At 36.2% G+C, this 20,632-nt stretch overlaps 1 protein-coding gene across 2 annotated transcripts in view; it reads left to right on the plus strand.

Annotated features, from left to right (window-relative positions):
* Positions 1-20,632, plus strand: part of LOC138328185 (serine/threonine-protein phosphatase with EF-hands pef-1-like) — a 79,691-nt gene that overhangs the window by 18,346 nt on the left and 40,713 nt on the right. For both annotated transcript variants that reach the window (XM_069274866.1, XM_069274867.1), the window contains one exon: positions 19,022-19,298. In XM_069274866.1, coding sequence (XP_069130967.1) covers positions 19,238-19,298 — 61 coding nt within the window. In that variant the 5' untranslated portion in view covers positions 19,022-19,237. The remainder of the gene's footprint in view (positions 1-19,021; positions 19,299-20,632) is intronic.

The following is a 20,632-nucleotide window of genomic DNA, read 5'->3' on the forward strand; positions in this document are numbered from 1 at the left end:
AGAGATGTAGAGCTAGTTGTAGAATATCAGACATTTAACCACCCAGCCACTTCAGTCAAGAGATGTAGAGCTAGTTGTAGAATATCAGACATTTAACCACCCAGCCACTTCAGTCAAGAGATGTAGATCTAGTTGTAGAATGTCGGACATTTAACCTCCCAAGCCACTACAGCCAAGAGATGTAGAGCTAGTTGTAGAATATCAGACATTTAACCACCCAGCCACTTCAGCCAAGAGATGTAGAGCTAGTTGTAGAATGTCAGACATTTAACCACCCAGCCACTTCAGCCAAGAGATGTAGAGCTAGTTGTAGAATGTCAGACATTTAACCACCCAGCCACTTCAGTCAAGAGATTTAGATCTAGTTGTAGAATGTCGGACATTTAACCTCCCAAGCCACTACAGCCAAGAGATGTAGAGCTAGTTGTAGAATATCAGACATTTAACCACCCAGCCACTTCAGCCAAGAGATGTAGAGCTAGTTGTAGAATATCAGACATTTAACCACCCAGCCACTTCAGCCAAGAGATGTAGATCTAGTTGTAGAATGTCAGACATTTAACCTCCCAAGCCACTACAGCCAAGAGATGTAGAGCTAGTAGTAGAATGTCAGACATTTAACCACCCAGCCACTTCAGTCAAGAGATGTAGAGCTAGTTGTAGAATGTCAGACATTTAACCACCCAGCCACTTCAGCCAAGAGATGTAGAGCTATAGTTGTAGAATGTCAGACATTTAACCACCCAGCCACTTCAGCCAAGAGATGTAGAGCTAGTTGTAGAATATCAGACATTTAACCACCCAGCCACTTCAGTCAAGAGATGTAGAGCTAGTTGTAGAATATCAGACATTTAACCACCCAGCCACTTCAGCCAAGAGATGTAGAGCTAGTTGTAGAATATCAGACATTTAACCACCCAGCCACTACAGCCAAGAGATGTAGAGCTAGTTGTAGAATATCAGACATTTAACCACCCAGCCACTTCAGCCAAGAGATGTAGAGCTAGTTGTAGAATGTCAGACATTTAACCACCCAGCCACTTCAGCCAAGAGATGTAGAGCTAGTTGTAGAATATCAGACATTTAACCACCCAGCCACTTCAGCCAAGAGATGTAGAGCTAGTTGTAGAATATCAGACATTTAACCACCCAGCCACTTCAGTCAAGAGATGTAGAGCTAGTTGTAGAATGTCAGACATTTAACCTCCCAAGCCACTACAGCCAAGAGATGTAGAGCTAGTTGTAGAATATCAGACATTTAACCACCCAGCCACTTCAGCCAAGAGATGTAGAGCTAGTTGTAGAATATCAGACATTTAACCACCCAGCCACTTCAGCCAAGAGATGTAGAGCTAGTTGTAGAATATCAGACATTTAACCACCCAGCCACTTCAGCCAAGAGATGTAGAGCTAGTTGTAGAATATCAGACATTTAACCACCCAGCCACTTCAGTCAAGAGATGTAGAGCTAGTTGTAGAATGTCAGACATTTAACCACCCAGCCACTTCAGTTAAGAGATGTAGAGCTAGTTGTAGAATATCAGACATTTAAACCACCCAGCCACTTCAGCCAAGAGATGTAGAGCTAGTTGTAGAATATCAGACATTTAACCACCCAGCCACTTCAGTCAAGAGATGTAGAGCTAGTTGTAGAATATCAGACATTTAACCACCCAGCCACTTCAGTCAAGAGATGTAGAGCTAGTAGTAGAATGTCAGACACTTGAGCCACTAAGCCACTGCAGATCGTCTGATATTTTTGTGTTAATTGACTTTCAAGATTATTGGTGATACTGATTGATTAAGACTTTAATAGGATGATTATGGTTGATTTGTATGCCACTTTAATGTTCTTTGCTTGTTAATACCCTGTTAGCATTACAGTCAATCCTTTTATTGTTTATACAATCCTAACTACTTGGTAGTAAGTTGATAAAACATTATCAAATCTGATGTCAATCCGTGTGAAAAGTCTGACATAAGCTTCTCTGCCTTCTCAGTTACACGAAACAGCAGCACAGCAAAAATCTATACAAATTATCCATTCATCAGTGAAGGAACAAGGGAAAGCTATAATTAGGAATGCTTCGAAAAATGGATCATATGGAAGGTTTCTGTAATTAATATGAAAGTGTTTGAAAAAGTATCCATTGTATAGAAATGCAATTATTAAGTGTTAGGAAATAAATTCCAAATATTGTTGTAAAGGTCTTAATAATTATGATATTAAATTGTTACATTTGAAAGGAAATTGATCTTTGTATACTCCCTGCAACAAAGATTAAAGTATCATTTTTGTGTATTCCCTGTTAGGTGTCGGCAGAAAACTTCCTAGATTATACATAGTTCTTTTTCATAGAATCTTTAAATAATCATAATACAGCCCATAAAGATGTAAACATATGTTTTAAATTATTCAAGCGGAAATTTTGATTTCCATGGTTACCAATTAGAAAAAAATATTTGGATAGAATAATAACCAACTTATAACTATGAAACTTTATGAATAATCGTTTTTTTTGGCAATTACCATTATTCATGATGGCAACTGTAGCTTGTTATTTGTCAAAGGTTGTCTGCACATTTACTCTTCTTATGAACCAACCAATGTATAACTATATAAAATTTGGTGTTTAGATTTTTGACAATGGAAGATACAACTAAAATGCTTTAAAATAGTTCATTATATTAATGTTAAATCTTAATTTTGCACTTTTGGTATGCACCAGAAATCGCAGCACTTTTACTGTAAATAAACTAACTTTTGTGGCTTTCGTTGAATTTGCTGTGATTCCTTTTCCTGATTTTCCTCTTACTACAAAATTTGCAAATTTAAATTGGATTACAATATAACAAAAAATGTAACTTTAAAGTTTTTTTTTCAGGGAATCATCAGTTCTTTTATTCATTCATCGATGAATTATTCAAGGCTGATGTCAAAATGTGCATTTTTTTCAGTGATCTTGAGGTCTTTGGACTCAAAATAAAACCGTTCACAAATGTGGCCTATTTCTTACTCTGAACTTTAATAAAAACAGATGGATTTGGTTTAAACTAATAAACAAATACATGAATAGAAGAAAACTCAATTTTGTTTTTGAAGTAGTTGACACTTGAAACATTACAGTCAATTTATACTATAAAACCTTTTTATTCTGTATCAACTATGAAATAAAAACATCTATTGTCATGGCCATTGAATTTTTAAGAGTTCATTTTACTTCGAAACCTTATTTAATATTGAGAAAAGTTTCAGCAAAATTTGCCAGGTAGTGTTTCTTTAAATCAATAAGACTCAACACTAGGTACTGTGGGAATTTATATAGATGTTTTATGTTGGGCCTCATTGTGACATGTGTAATTAAAGTTGTTGTAAAAAAAACTTGTATCATTCGACTGGTGTCTACAATGACAAATTTATCTGTGGCCGTTGGTTTGAGTTATTTGTTGAAGGTTATTCAGCTATAGATTCACTAGGTACCCAAGGTCGTTTTGCTATTTTACTGTTTTACCTTAAAACACTTTTACTAGTGTCTATCACAAGTATTGTTAGTTTAATATAAAATTTGTTAGAGACTGATTTAAAATCTGATATGAATATCATGAAGTCAGGAAATTGTAGATTTGTATTAATATAATTTTATGTGAAACTTAAAGTTTTTTTATCAGTTTTATTGATGTTATATCAGTGTTATTCTGTAATCCGTTTTGTTTTGGTGTCATGATTAAGTTGTCTAAAAACCAGTTTCTTAGGCATCCTCCTTTAAAAACAGCAAGAGCTCAAGACCAAGTCACGACTAATTGACATTTTCCGTGGTGATAGGGAAACATGTCACATTATATTGAGGCTGGCATTGATAGGAGGATCCCATTTCCTGGGAAAACTAGAATTTATTTTCCACAGCTTCTCTGAAGACAGTTATTACTTTTTTTTTTTTTTTTTTGTCTACTACATTGTCGATGGCTGTATTGGTGGAGTTATTATTTTGTTATTTTGTTGTCTACTACATTGTCGATGGCTGCATTGGTGGAGTTATTACTTTGTTATTTTGTTGTCTACTACATTGTCGACGGCTGCATTGGTGGAGTTATTACTTTGTTATTTTTTTGTCTACTACATTGTCGACGACTGTATTGGTGGAGTTATTACTTTGTTATTTTGTTGTCTACTACATTGTCGACGGCTGCATTGGTGGAGTTATTACTTTGTTATTTTGTTGTCTACTACATTGTCGACGGCTGTATTGGTGGAGTTATTACTTTGTTATTTTTTGTCTACTACATTGTCGACGGCTGCATTGGTGGAGTTATTACTTTGTTATTTTGTTGTCTACTACATTGTCGATGGCTGCATTGGTGGAGTTATTACTTTATTATTTTGTTGTCTACTACATTGTCGACGGCTGTATTGGTGGAGTTATTACTTTGTTATTTTGTTGTCTACTACATTGTCGACGGCTGTATTGGTGGAGTTATTACTTTGTTATTTTGTTGTCTACTACATTGTCGATGGCTGCATTGGTGGAGTTATTACTTTATTATTTTGTTGTCTACTACATTGTCGACGGCTGTATTGGTGGAGTTATTACTTTGTTATTTTGTTGTCTACTACATTGTCGACGGCTGTATTGGTGGAGTTATTACTTTGTTATTTTGTTGTCTACTACATTGTCGACGGCTGTATTGGTGGAGTTATTACTTTGTTATTTTGTTGTCTACTACATTGTCGACGGCTGTATTGGTGGAGGTTATTACTTTGTTATTTTGTTGTCTACTACATTGTCGACGGCTGTATTGGTGGAGTTATTACTTTGTTATTTTGTTGTCTACTACATTGTCGACGGCTGTATTGGTGGAGTTATTTTTTGTTATTTTGTTGTCTACTACATTGTCGACGGCTGTATTGGTGGAGTTATTACTTTGTTATTTTGTTGTCTACTACATTGTCGACGGCTGTATTGGTGGAGTTATTACTTTGTTATTTTGTTGTCTACTACATTGTCGACGGCTGTATTGGTGGAGTTATTACTTTGTTATTTTGTTGTCTACTACATTGTCGACGGCTGTATTGGTGGAGTTATTACTTTGTTATTTTGTTGTCTACTACATTGTCGACGGCTGCATTGGTGGAGTTATTACTTTGTTATTTTGTTGTCTACTACATTGTCGACGGCTGTATTGGTGGAGTTATTACTTTGTTATTTTGTTGTCTACTACATTGTCGACGGCTGTATTGGTGGAGTTATTACTTTGTTATTTTGTTGTCTACTACATTGTCGACGGCTGTATTGGTGGAGTTATTACTTTGTTATTTTGTTGTCTACTACATTGTCGACGGCTGTATTGGTGGAGTTATTACTTTGTTATTTTGTTGTCTACTACATTGTCGACGACGGTATTGGTGGAGTTATTATTTTGTTATTTTGTTGTCTACTACATTGTCGACGGCTGTATTGGTGGAGTTATTACTTTGTTATTTTGTTGTCTACTACATTGTCGACGGCTGCATTGGTGGAGTTATTACTTTGTTATTTTGTTGTCTACTACATTGTCGACGGCTGTATTGGTGGAGTTATTACTTTGTTATTTTGTTGTCTACTACATTGTCGACGGCTGTATTGGTGGAGTTATTACTTTGTTATTTTGTTGTCTACTACATTGTCGATGGCTGCATTGGTGGAGTTATTACTTTTTTTTTGTTGTCTACTACATTGTCGACGGCTGTATTGGTGGAGTTATTACTTTGTTATTTTGTTGTCTACTACATTGTCGACGGCTGTATTGGTGGAGTTATTACTTTGTTATTTTGTTGTCTACTACATTGTCGACGGCTGTATTGGTGGAGTTATTACTTTGTTATTTTGTTGTCTACTACATTGTCGACGGCTGTATTGGTGGAGTTATTACTTTGTTATTTTGTTGTCTACTACATTGTCGACGGCTGCATTGGTGGAGTTATTACTTTGTTATTTTGTTGTCTACTACATTGTCGACGGCTGTATTGGTGGAGTTATTACTTTGTTATTTTGTTGTCTACTACATTGTCGACGGCTGTATTGGTGGAGTTATTACTTTGTTATTTTGTTGTCTACTACATTGTCGACGGCTGTATTGGTGGAGTTATTACTTTGTTATTTTGTTGTCTACTACATTGTCGACGGCTGCATTGGTGGAGTTATTACTTTGTTATTTTGTTGTCTACTACATTGTCGATGGCTGCATTGGTGGAGTTATTACTTTATTATTTTGTTGTCTACTACATTGTCGATGGCTGCATTGGTGGAGTTATTACTTTATTATTTTGTTGTCTACTACATTGTCGACGGCTGTATTGGTGGAGTTATTACTTTGTTATTTTGTTGTCTACTACATTGTCGACGGCTGTATTGGTGGAGTTATTACTTTGTTATTTTTTGTCTACTACATTGTCGACGGCTGCATTGGTGGAGTTATTACTTTGTTATTTTGTTGTCTACTACATTGTCGACGGCTGTATTGGTGGAGTTATTACTTTGTTATTTTGTTGTCTACTACATTGTCGACGGCTGCATTGGTGGAGTTATTACTTTGTTATTTTGTTGTCTACTACATTGTCGACGGCTGCATTGGTGGAGTTATTACTTTGTTATTTTGTTGTCTACTACATTGTCGATGGCTGCATTGGTGGAGTTATTACTTTATTATTTTGTTGTCTACTACATTGTCGACGGCTGTATTGGTGGAGTTATTACTTTGTTATTTTGTTGTCTACTACATTGTCGATGGCTGCATTGGTGGAGTTATTACTTTGTTATTTTGTTGTCTACTACATTGTCGACGGACTGTATTGGTGGAGTTATTACTTTGTTATTTTGTTGTCTACTACATTGTCGACGGCTGCATTGGTGGAGTTATTACTTTGTTATTTTGTTGTCTACTACATTGTCGACGGCTGCATTGGTGGAGTTATTACTTTGTTATTTTTTTGTCTACTACATTGTCGACGACTGTATTGGTGGAGTTATTACTTTGTTATTTTGTTGTCTACTACATTGTCGACGGTTACATTGGTGGAGTTATTACTTTGTTATTTTGTTGTCTACTACATTGTCGACGGTTACATTGGTGGAGTTATTACTTTGTTATTTTTTTGTCTACTACATTGTCGACGACTGTATTGGTGGAGTTATTACTTTGTTATTTTGTTGTCAACTACATTGTCGACGGCTGTATTGGTGGAGTTATTACTTTGTTATTTTGTTGTCTACTACATTGTCGACGGCTGTATTGGTGGAGTTATTACTTTGTTATTTTGTTGTCTACTACATTGTCGACGGCTGTATTGGTGGAGTTATTACTTTGTTATTTTGTTGTCTACTACATTGTCGACGGCTGTATTGGTGGAGTTATTACTTTGTTATTTTGTTGTCTACTACATTGTCGACGGCTGTATTGGTGGAGTTATTACTTTGTTATTTTGTTGTCTACTACATTGTCGACGGCTGTATTGGTGGAGTTATTACTTTGTTATTTTGTTGTCTACTACATTGTTATTGGTGGAGTTATTACTTTGTTATTTTTGTCTACTACATTGTCGACGGTTACATTGGTGGAGTTATTACTTTGTTATTTTGTTGTCTACTACATTGTCGACGGCTGTATTGGTGGAGTTATTACTTTGTTATTTTGTTGTCTACTACATTGTCGACGGCTGTATTGGTGGAGTTATTACTTTGTTATTTTGTTGTCTACTACATTGTCGACGGCTGTATTGGTGGAGTTATTACTTTGTTATTTTTTGTCTACTACATTGTCGACGGTTACATTGGTGGAGTTATTACTTTGTTATTTTGTTGTCTACTTCATTGTCGATGGCTGTATTGGTGGAGCTATTACTTTGTTGTTTTGCTGTCTACTACATTGTCGACGGCTGCATTGGTTATCAGTAGCATCCTGTCATCTATATATTTCATCAGAAAAAACACACATGAAACGTAAAGTTGAAAACTTAACAGATTTGGTGATAATCTTCTTTTCCACCTTCCCATCAGACTCCAGGTTTGCTAAAGGTTTAAAAAAATCAAATTAGTTTGGAGTTTCAGTATTTCTGAAAGCGAACATTTCCACTGTACTGTTGATTTGATCTTCATTAGTGGCTAAGTGGATACAGTGTCTGACCATCTGCGACCAGCCTTCAAACCTTGGGTTGCAGTGACCCTAGCAGATGTTAGAAAATGTAAATTGATTATTTTTCTCAAAGAACTCAGGCTTTTCTCCATATCTTGAATTGTTCATTTAAGTAATATGTATGGGCAACAAAGTAATCCTAACTGTATAGACAAAGTCGATTGTCCAAATTTCAAGGCAGTCTGCCCCTTTATCAAGACACTCATTTAACAATCTTGGTCACTTGATATGGAATTAACAGTATATGATACAAGAAGACAAAGGAAACAAGTACTATAATAAAGTAAAACATAATGAACCCTTCGGTGAGCAGACGACAAATCTGAATATATCCAGGTTTTGTTTTGGTCTTAAAAGAACTTTACAATTGAAACTGTTACAATGACCAAGATGTTTGAAAAATTTCCACTTGTGAATTAACAGTGAATAAGCCGCAAGTATCAAGAATGAGTGAGATTTATGTAAGAAACAGAACAGGTATAAACTAGGAAATTGATGTTGATATTGAAGTGAAAATTTGAAGGTACTCTTATTGATAACAACAAGATTGCAGTCATCAAGACGCAGATTTGTAGATGTTTATTATAAATTGATGAAGTTTGAAGAACTTGGACCCATATGTTCATAATATGTAGAACACAAACAAATAAAAGACAATACATCTAATTTAATATCGTTTGCTGAGTGATGTATAGAATAAATTGATTGCGAGAGGAACTATTTATAGATTCTAAAGGTCTTACGATTTTACCTGACATACAAAATGAGAAATCTTGACTGACATCAATTCTAAATGGTGATAGACAAACGAAACTAATGAGGCAACATGAACTTGAACATATCAGATTATGACGATTAGATCAGCCACTTCAATGCCACACATGACAATCCAGTTGAGGACAGGTTATAATCAGTAGTCACAAACGATGTTATAGAGAAAATCTAATTGTCCATGTTTTAGACAGACTGATTGAGCTGGGATTGCTGCGGCAAGTTTTTTCTTCTCTGGTCACAAAAGCAACATCTTAGGAATGACAATGAGGCTTAATACATTGTCAGTTGAAAATATAGAATGTCTTTTTAATTGCCCTATTTAACTCATACACACCTGAATTTTATTAATAGACTGGTCGAGTTGTTGATTTTGGAGAGTCTAAGTTGTCTCTAGGGGTGAATGAGTTTGGGATGCATGTCTCTCCATGTGGGGGCCAAGTGGTTAGGGTGTTCTGACATATTACCACGAGCCTTCAACTTTGGGGTTTCAAGTTCAAATTGGCCAATGTTACCCAGAGGTAGCTCGAGGACAAGTGGTTAGATTATCAGACACTTCAACTACTACGCCTTGTTCCTCAGGGTACATTCAAACACCGTGACCAGAAGAAGATGACTAGTGGTAGAATGTCAGAAACCTCAGTCACTGTGACTCAGAAGTAGATGGCCAGTGGTAGAATGTCAGACACTTAAGTCACTGTGACCCAGAGGTAGATGACCAGTGGTAGAATGTCAGACACCTCAGTCACTGCATGTGACCCAGAGGTAGATGACAAGTGGTAGAATGTCAGACACCTCAGTCACTGTGACCCAGAAGTAGATGGTCAGTGGTAGAATATCAGACACCTCAGTCACTGTGACCCAAAAATAGATGACCAGTGGTAGAATGTCAGACACCTCAGTCACTGTGACCCAGAAGTAAATGGCCAGAAGTAGAATGTCAGACACCTCAGTCACTGTGACCCAGAGGTAGATGGCCAGTGGTAGAATGTCAGACACCTCAGTCACTGTGACCCAGAAGTAAATGGCCAGTGGTAGAATGTCAGACACCTCAGTCACTGTGACCCAGAAGTAGATGGCCAGTGGTAGAATGTCAGACACCTCAGTCACTGTGACCCAGAAGTAAATGACCAGTGGTAGAATGTCAGACACCTCAGTCACTGCATGTGACCCAGAGGTAGATGACAAGTGGTAGAATGTCAGACACCTCAGTCACTGTGACCCAGAAGTAAATGGCCAGTGGTAGAATGTCAGACACTTCAATCACTGTGACCCAGAAGTAGATGGCCAGTGGTAGAATGTCAGACACCTCAGTCACTGTGACCCAGAGGTAGATGGCCAGTGGTAGAATGTCAGACACCTCAGTCACTGTGACTCAGAGGTAGGTGACCTAAATGTGGGACATTGAGACACTGCAGTACTGATAGAAAGCAAATATTTTGAAATCAACTACGAAAAAATATAGAAAAAAAGTAACAATAGGAAAGTTCTTGCAAGGTGTTGAATGTTGGGTCCTTTCCCGGTTGGTGGTGATCGCAGACTAATGGCACAAAGATAGTCAGTACATTGATCGGTAGTTTTAAGTAATCCAGATATTAGTTGTATGAATTCCTGAGCACATGATTATCATTATGTGTTGTCCTGTTTTTCGATATGTAGATAGATTTTATGTAGATTGAGACACATTGTGACATCCCATATACTACCAATAAAACATCTGCATACAATGTACTGTAGAGATATAAACTTATTCAAAAAATCAAACTTACTTGACAGTAACTCATAGAGATTTTGCCCTTTGCAATAATTATTATTGGACCCTTTGAACATGATAGCTGGAGTAAATGCAGCCTGATTGTAATATGATCTTTCATTTTTGGGAATATGAGTTAAGTTCATGTACATGTATTTGTATTTGTAATAACATAAAGGGTTATTGTGGCATTTCATGTGTTGGTTTTTATTGATATATGGTAGCTTGTATTGAATGAGTTGAAAATCAAAACTATTGACTTAAAATGTTCACATTTGTGCCTGTGTCTGTAAATTGAGAGGAAATATCACATCATGCGTTTAAAGGTCACTTTAAAAAGACATGTGTGAAGCAATAGATAACCATACAAAATGTCATATGTCAGTTGACCATTTAGGCCCATGGATGTCTATCTTGTTCCCTTTCCCCAAAGGGCTGGTGAGCTTATGTCATGGCGCCCTTCGTCAACATTTCGTTTAATAGCTAATAGTCATAGAGTTTTGCATTGATTGCAACCGGCTAGAAACATCCTCTGGGGAAGGGGAACAGAGTTTGTATACATTTTGGCTCTGTGTTTAGAACATTACTTGGCATTACAAACCAGGTGCGCAATACAGCCCTATGTGCCTCTTTTTATCTTGAGCCAAACTTCCCATCCAGTGAAGAAATCTTGAAATTTTCCTTTGCTTCTCTTTTATTTTGTTATCATCTTGGTGTCAAGGTAAATATAAAAACAAAACAAAAACACAAATTTTCAATATATCTTGCTTTATATTTGTGTAAAATAGAGATGAATATTGGGGTATATAAACCAGGTAATTAGTCTATTAGATGCATTGTAATTAGATCTTTTTTGTCTTGACATAAATAAAATATTGGCCAAGTAGTTAAGATGTTACGACATATTACCACAAGCCCTCTGTCTCTGGGTTATGAGTTTGAATCCCATTTGGGGCAGTTGCCATGTACTGACTGCTGGTCATTTGTTTTTCTCTGGATACTCCAGCTTTACTCCACTATCTTAACCTGGCTCATCCTTTAATTGACCCTGGAAGTTAATCTAATCATACCTAGAGTTCACAGGTCATCAATATCCAAGGAAACGTTTCAAACCTGAGGTGTCAAGGAGAGTATTTTTCTTTTGCTTTAAAACTAATGAAGGGAAGACTTATATTGTAAATCGATGGATGAAACCATTTATTAATAGAAGATTGTTTGACATTCATTTATTTCTGTCGACACACTTCCCTTTCCCGTAAATTAGAGATAATGGACAAAACCCAGACATGAAGATAACAGGGACCGTTGACACTGGACATAACCTGATTGAAACACATTTTCTGGTCAAATTTGGCAATTTCCTTACAAGTTACATACAAATAGCTTTGTTTATTATTTGTTGAGTCTGTATTATCTTTCTGTCTATTCTAGGTTGTTTTTCATTGTGTATTTTCCTTGGCCAGAAAACGATTTTGTCTCGGCTAAAAATTATTAGCATCATTCAAGCAGCCTTTACGATTGCTCACCATAGAAACTATTATCTGTGGTTGACAAAAGAGATGCTTGTCACATTGTTGGATATTGGTGAATTATTTTGTGGATTAATAATTAATTAAACATCTCTTCATTGTTAATGTTATGTATAAATAGTTGGCTTAAAATAGGTCCTTAGTAAAGATTTGTACCAGATTAAAACCTGCCTTAGTGACCACCTCTGTATGAAGACCACCTGCACAAGAAGACCAAAATGGCCATTTTTAACGAAAGGTGATCTGTGTATAAAGAACACTTGGTTGTAATGAATATTTTTCCTTTTTCCTTCATTCAGCTTTTCATAGACTGGTTTTATTCGATTTCTGATTTTCCTTTTTATATCAATAACTTAATAAGTTTGATCACTCAACTTTATGTATATTGCATGTCAGTTTCAAAATGTTTTTGTGAAATAAATTGATATACTGTAACCAGTTGTTTTAGCAGCAATTAAATTTTGGATATTTCAAAGAGATATAATCTCATTGTCTTTTAGATCCATTGAACCTGTGCACTTGAAACATTTTGTGGCAATTCATTTTTCAAGTCCTTCTGTCTGTCCTTTCGTCCTGTAACTTTTCTTGTTACAGGTATTTATCTCAAAAAGGGCTGAAGGGATATTTCTCAAATTTCCTATGTTGGTTCCATTTGGACCCTAGTTGCACATATTGCATTTTGGGACCGATCGGTCATCAAGATGGCTGACCAGCCGCCATCTTGAATTTTGACAGTTACCTGCTATTTCTAAGAAATAACTGAAGTGATCTCTCACAAATTCCATACATAGGTTCCCATTGGCCCTAGTTGTGCATAGTGACTTTTGGGACTTATCAGTCAACAAAATGTCCAACCAGCAGCCATCATTGATTTCATCATTGAAGTTTGTTACCACTGTTTCTCAGAAAGTACTGAAAGTATTTTATATGTAGTATGTTTGAAAAAGTTTGAAAAGCAGGGAAAAGATCCCTTTTTCCATTGTCAGACATATTTAATTTTTTGGTGGACAACAAGATCCCTCTAGGATCTCTTGTTAGTATTTTCTGATCAAGCTACCAAGTTCGATCAAATGAATGACGTTTTTTTCTTTCAAGGTCACAGGGTCAATTAGGCTTGGATGGTGGACTATTCAAATCGCTTTTCGTCTTTGGTCCGTGGTCCATCTGTCCATCCTTCTTTCCATCCATTAACATTTCTCGTTATCGCTATTTCTCAGAAAATATTGAAGGGATGGTACTCGAATTTCTTCTGCTTTCTTCTGCAGGTTCCCCTAGGGCCATAGTTGTGCATATTGGGTTCTGGGATCGATTGATGAACAAGATGGCTGATAGGCCTCCATCTTAAATTTTGATAATTGAAGTTTGTTACGGCTATTTCTTTGAAAGGTACTGAAGGGATATGCCTCAAAGTTTTGAACCATTGTCAGATGTAGATCATTCTTTGGTGGATGCCAACTTACTAACTGATAACTAATAGACCAAGCCCAGGGATTGGTTGTTCAAAAGGTGATTAGCTTATTCAAGTGATTAGTGAAATTTTCTTTTCTTAATTGCTGAAAAATCTGTGATTATATCTTCTTAAAAGTTAACAAGAATCAAGTCCTTCAGCAATTCTAGATTGTTTTATTCAATGTCAGCTTTGAAAGCAATTGTTTTATTTTGATTTGAAAGTTGTCGTTAAAAACTTATTAGCCTAGAAGCACTGTGCCCTGATATTGGATCTGTAGCATGCTGGGATAAAGGCTACTAAGTTTGTTTAAATGTCAATACCCTTGACCTTTTATTTAGGTGACATAGGCCAAGAATGCTAAAATCTTTAAAATCAACTTCTTTTCTTCAACACAGAGGTCTAAAGACTTAATATTGGGTCTATTATATGCATGTTGGGATCAAGAGATAACTTTAAGTGAGATTGACCATTATTTAATCATTCATAGCTACATGGGTTATACGAAATCTTCACCTTAAACTTTATATATTTTAATTCATATTACAAAAACAAAAGCAAATAATGCAAGTTTGTTGTAGCTGAGTGTCGTCTGCAGCTTGTGGGACACAATATCAAGGTAACTTATTCCTGATTATATTTGTTACTCGTCTATGACCATACTTTTCTTCTGACTTCCCTGCCGTACTTTCCTAGCCCGAGTCGTATTAAATGGTCAGTCAATCTATAGAATCTCCAGTGGAGGAGAACAATCAACAGGTCTAACACGATTGATCAACCAATGAGGATTTCCGATCACTGCTCCCGTTACATTTAGTACTTGCTCTCAAATTCGTCCATTCTGCAAGCAATTTGTCACACCACATTTATGCCATTCAGCAGATTCTTTACAAGGTTTGTAATGCTACATTTGCAGTGAAACATTTCCAAGCTTTCTCATAAATCAGACCACATCCATATTCAGTATGAATATCCACTGAATTTTCAGGACAAAGGAAGCAGAAGCAGGATGTATCGAGGGACTATTTTAACTGATCGCCGTTAAAATAGCCATTTTTTGTCTCTAAATGACTTGCCTTAGGAAACAGATAATTGGTCCTAGTAAGTTACGTATCCAGTAAAGGTTATTGTGTCAAGCGATTAAGGTGTGTCCACTTCCTATTCCTCCATTGGAAAATACATTGGAAACTTCCTGGCAAGCTATCAAGGTCAATAGGTCTCCAAATAAAATAATAGAATGAAGGCGTGATATATACGACAAACAAAGTCCATCTGAAGTTGAGTTCAGTGACACTTATTTTGGATGTTGGCTCTCAGAGATGACCTATCCTGAAAGGTCAATAACGTTCTAAATAACCTTTGTCATGACTAATATTCTAGTGTTTGGTGATTCTTTCCCTTTGTTCTTTTTTAAACTAAAAGTCAGTTTTATACCAGGATTTGGAGGTGATAAAAACGAGAATACAGCAAGAGAAATTCTCACATGGTCTTAACTGTAGCTAAAATATGGAGATCTTTGATAGAATTATGTCTGGTCATCTTAACCATTTGGCCAATTTATTTATTACAAATTACAATGGATTGGTGATATTCCAAATGCCAATTGTTCAAAAAGCGCAAATTCTGGATAAAAATATTTGTGAAATGATTTGATTATTGATCTATTAAACAGACACAGCAGTCCAGATAATTCGCCAAAAAAAAAAAAAAAAAATAGAAATAAAATAATACCCAAATGGAAGGAAGCAAGAAATTTTTTTGATGACAGAAACTAAAAAAGTTAGTGGAAACCAATGCAGTTGTTTTTCAGTTTTTTCAGTTGGTGAAAGGCTTGTGTCATATGGCTGAGTGTCATTAATTAGCAGGCTCTAGGTTGATGTTCAATTATTGTGGCTTTATGTAATTTGTGTGATTCCAAAAAGTATAATAGTGTCCATGTGGTCGTATTAAACATTTCTGCTATCATAAACAAAATTCATTTTAACTATGATTTTTTCTCCCAAGGTCTTAGATCTTGAATATCAGAAAAAAGAAATTGTGATTTGTTGTAAAATTAGTGCAATATATAAAAACATTTAAACTGTAAACTGTATACTTTAATCACGCTTTACCCCAAAAATAGTTCACGCAATTTACCGACACATTTCCAACATAAATTAGATTGCCCTTTTCTTAGATCAAATCAGATTGGCGATATATATAGAACGGAGAAAATCGCTGTTAAAATTAGCAACAGCCGAGCTGTTAATTCAATGCATCAGTGTTAAAATATGTTTTGTTACCTAAAGTACAACCTGATTGCTGTGTGTTAATTGGGTACATTTGTACTCTAATGGCTGGAATATTTTTCCATGTTTGACTTGGTAAGTGCCCACAGTACAATATTTTTCCATGTTTGACTTGGTAAGTGCCCACTGTACAATATTTTTCCATGTTTGACTTGGTAAGTGCCCACTGTACAATATTTTTCCATGTTTGACTTGGTAAGTGCCCACTGTACAATATTTTTCCATGTTTGACTTGGTAAGTGCCCACAGTTCATTATTTTTCCATGTTTGACTTGGTAAGTGCCCACTGCACCTAAACTGTACAGCATTAAATCCATTAATTGGGGACATTGCAGAACCCTATATAGTTTAATCAACTCTCCTTTATGTCAAGGTTCTGTGTACCAAATTTTATCAAAATCTGTCAAGTAGTTTAGGAGGAGTTTGCTCTGACAAAGTTGTGTCTACAGACAGAAATATATCTCGTCTAATGGTGTGATCGTGATGTACCTCTTCATAAAAAGATCTCTTATAGTCTCCGTCCCATGGTGTGATGGTAGTGTAATACCAATTAATTTGATATTAATTATCACTTTCCTACTGGAGTGATAATTTTGTAGTTGTACATGCTCCCTCTGAATTGCTTTAAGGTCACTAAGTAGGACTTGTTATATATTTACCTGTGGGCTTGATGTTCCAGGACGTTACACAACCAGCTGATTGATTCTGATTTGAAAACATAATAAACGTAATAGCTATAAAAGGGAGTCTGCAAGTGTTAGGCTGTAAAATCAAGTCAGTATTTTGGTGAGGAGTTGTTTCGTTTCAAAGATCTACTCAAAAGGACATTATGGTAAGGGTAGAATTGATATTTATGTAATAAAATGTAGGTAGATATAATACCAAAATAGTGCAGAAGTAGAGGGTTTAATGTTAGAATGTCAGACACCTTAACCACTTAACCACTTCTTCCCAGACAGCATTCCTGATATTCCTAGGGTTACTGTCACTGTCATAATATCCACCTCTTAGAATATGTCCTAGCTGACAAACCTGAAGGTTATGTGTGCAACAGCAGATGAAAGAGGTAGTTTTCTTCTTTGATGTACACCAAAAGAATCAAACAATGGTAGTTACACTGTGGTTGACTGTATGGCTTTGATGTCAGGTATCACTCTGTGTATGATCTTCAAAGGAAGACTCACAAGGCCTGTGATTGGTCAGTTTTTTCTCCTTAATTATTCCATAGGTAAATGTTATGACAGTGATTTTAAACCGATGGAATATCAAGGATGATCAGTCAGGAGGAAAAACCACCGACCAGCAGTAGGTACCTGGCAACTGCCCCAAATGGGATTTGAACTCGCGACTCAGAGGTGGAGGGCTATGGTAATATATGTCGGAACATCTTAACTACGCGGCCACCGTGACCCCCCCCCCCCTCCCCTTCCCCCTTTTTTTTTCGCATGCAGTGTACATAACATTCTTGTTTACATAGCACCAATATGACTATTCAAAAATCATATACTAATCACAGCGATCATAATGAGAGGATTTTCATCTCTAATACAAACAGTTTAAGCCTGTTGGTTTAGTACCGTGTTGAGAGAAGGCGTCAAAAACGTCAGTTTCACTCAATGTCGAAAACTCTGTGTTAAAGATGACATTTCATGATTTGTCGCTCGACAAATGTGTGAAATCAGCTGTCGGGGTTGTCAAGCACAATTTTCATCCTAATAACTCTCAGCTGCAAACATTTTGGGGATTGAATTGTTTAACATCATACTAACGGTCATTTAAGGATGTGCCATGTGTAAAAGATGGAGGAATTGGTTTTGGTTTTATTATTTTAACATCCTATTAACAGCCAGGGTCATTTAAAGATGTGCCAGTTTTGTTGGTGAAGAAAAGTCGGAGTATCTGGAGAAAAACCACTGACCAGCGGTCAGTACCTGGCATCTGCCTACATGGGACTCAAACTTGTAACCGTGAGGTGGAGGCTTGTGATAATATGTTGGGACATCTTCACCACTCAGCCACTGCGGCCCCCAAAAAGTGGAGGAAAGTTGAAGTAGCCACATACAGCAAAACCTCCAACCTAAAACCATTGCCTGGCATTAAACTCTCCTACATTGGTTTCAAACTTGTAACCCAGAGGGCTTTAGTGGTGTTATATTGGAACATCTTACCATTCATTAATTGCCAACACTTAATTTAACAGATTACAGGATTTATTAATTGTCTTTGTTAATTTTGTTGTAATAATAGGAAATAAGGCTTAATATGGATAAAATCCAACTTTGTACTTTCCATTTTTTTGACCAAATAATCAAAATATAACCTAAGCTACCCTATGTAGTTTTTGTTCCTTAAGCCTATGCGATGAAATGAGAGAGTGAGGAGTCATTCTATAAACCAGCATGTTTTAGTGTAGGATTAAACTCTGGGCGTGAATTTTTTTTTTAAACCACAGCAAAAATTATTTAAATGCAGGTTAGTTATAAAACTATAGAAGCATAGGGTGATAAATTAAACCTCTGTTAATCAAAGGATTAATTAAACCTATTGTAAAGAAGGGAATCCTCTATAATTTTTTCAAATTCTCTGGTAAAGATGATTAGACATGAACTTACACCAAACTAAGCCATCTGAAAACAAGTTTGTACACAGTACATAATGTATATTACTATAGTGCTGTTCTGCTTTGATAATTTGGAGATGAGCACTGAGATCTAGCAGATAATTAGAGTTTAAAATTAAATCTGTTCACTGATTTATTGTCTTCATTTATTTATCACCACAAAAGCCTTAATGTTTAAAGTATTGAGGATTGTACTACAATTTTTGTACCTGTACCATGTGCACCTGTGTAACAAATCAGGGTAAGAAACCTTATCCAGGCAAAATAGTAAATATTTTATTTGTAGTATGAACGGTATATAAAGTAACACTATCCTTTTAAGTGTTTTTTCTGTATACAAAATAATGTAAAAATACAATTGTTAATGCTTAGCCATGTACAATAGCTACTGTTAGTTTATATAAAGGTAAACTCCTCTGTAGCTCTCTTTCTTCCGTTAACTTTCAGATGTGTGTTGACAACATTGGAGACCAATGTGTTATAAAGACAGAATGGCTATTGGAGCCAGCACAGCGCGACGTGTAGTCATTGAGTCCGGACACAGCAGTCAGCAGCAATAAGCCGTTCGTCCTCCTCGTGCTGAACAGGCGAGTGATAATCAGGATGAGAATTATGGATATCGTTAAAACCCTACAATGTGACAACTCCTCGGTAGACTAAAACATGGGCTGTACCTCAGCCAAAACCATTACACCGGAGGAACCTACAACCAAATCAGAGAAAGGTAGGCCATTTTATTTTCTTACAGACAGATATTTAACCGTATTTTACCTTTAAATATTTAATAACTGCCATTTAAATTAGAAACTGCTGCAGGTAATTTTGCTTAACCATCTGATCAAATCAAACAGTGACTCAAATTACATTAATTAATGTTGCTATTTATAAAAATAGCCATTTAAGATGGAAGCGTTTTCCTTTATAGTATACAGGCCTGGAGAGGTTTTACAGCTAGACGCTGCACTTATATTAGCTACTTGAAAGAAAAGTGCTTAAGGGTACATGGTATTCTGTATCTCCTCCACAAAAGAGTTCTACAAGAAAAAATAAATTGTAATCTAATTTCTTTTACAGAACCTGCTGTTCAGATCAATTATAAAAAAAGTAATGATTGATTACAAATATAGTTCTCATGAAAAACTTCTCTAAATAGGCAATGATAACTGATAGCTGTTGAATTTTTAATTTTGGTCTGTCTGTAACTTTCAGTCTATGGTATATTTCATCTTATGCAATAATGTTACAACAGTTCATGGTGTAAGTTTGCCAAAGTCATTTTCAGCTCACCTGGCCCGAAGGGACGGTGAGCTTATGTCATGGCGCAGCGTCAGTCGTCCGTCCGTCCGTCCTTCCGTCCGTTTGTCCGTCCGGAAGGGCGGGGCCCAATAGGGGAAATAGAAGTAAATCCTATAAATCGCTACTTTTTCTAGAGTTCTGCATGGATTGTAACCAAATTTGGCCACAAACATCCTTGGGGGAAGGGGAACAGAATTTGTATAAATTTTGGCTCTAACCCCCCGGGGGCAGGAGGGTCGGGGCCCAATAGTGGAAATAGATGTAAATCCTATAAATCACTACTTTTCCTAGAGTTCTGGATGGATTGTAACCAAATTTGGCCACAAACATCCTTGGGGGAAGGGGAACAGAACTTGTATAAATTTTGGCTCAGGAGGGGCGGGGCCCAATAGGGGAATTAGAGGTAAATATTGAAATTCCTTCACAAAAGAAACAATGACCTGTATTCACAACAGTACTTGGCATTACAAACCAGGTGAGCGATACAGGCCGTCTGGGCGTCTTGTTTCTATAACCTCAATATTTTCTGGATACCTGAAATTCCATACTAGACTTGTCTAGTCTTTGCTTTAGAAGAGCCTAATGTCTCTTCAGGTGTGAATGAGTTAGCTAGAAAGTATAATTGCTGTGATAAGAAACATCCCTAAAAATATTTTTTTCTAAAATTTTCTTTATTTTTGAAACCAAGATGGATACATTTGTAACCTTTTGAAGAGCATCAGAGGTGTATTAAAATGTTGTTTTCCTCAATTTACAACTGAC

The sequence above is a fragment of the Argopecten irradians genome, chromosome 7, assembly GCF_041381155.1.
Source record: "Argopecten irradians isolate NY chromosome 7, Ai_NY, whole genome shotgun sequence".
NCBI lineage: Eukaryota > Metazoa > Mollusca > Bivalvia > Pectinida > Pectinidae > Argopecten > Argopecten irradians.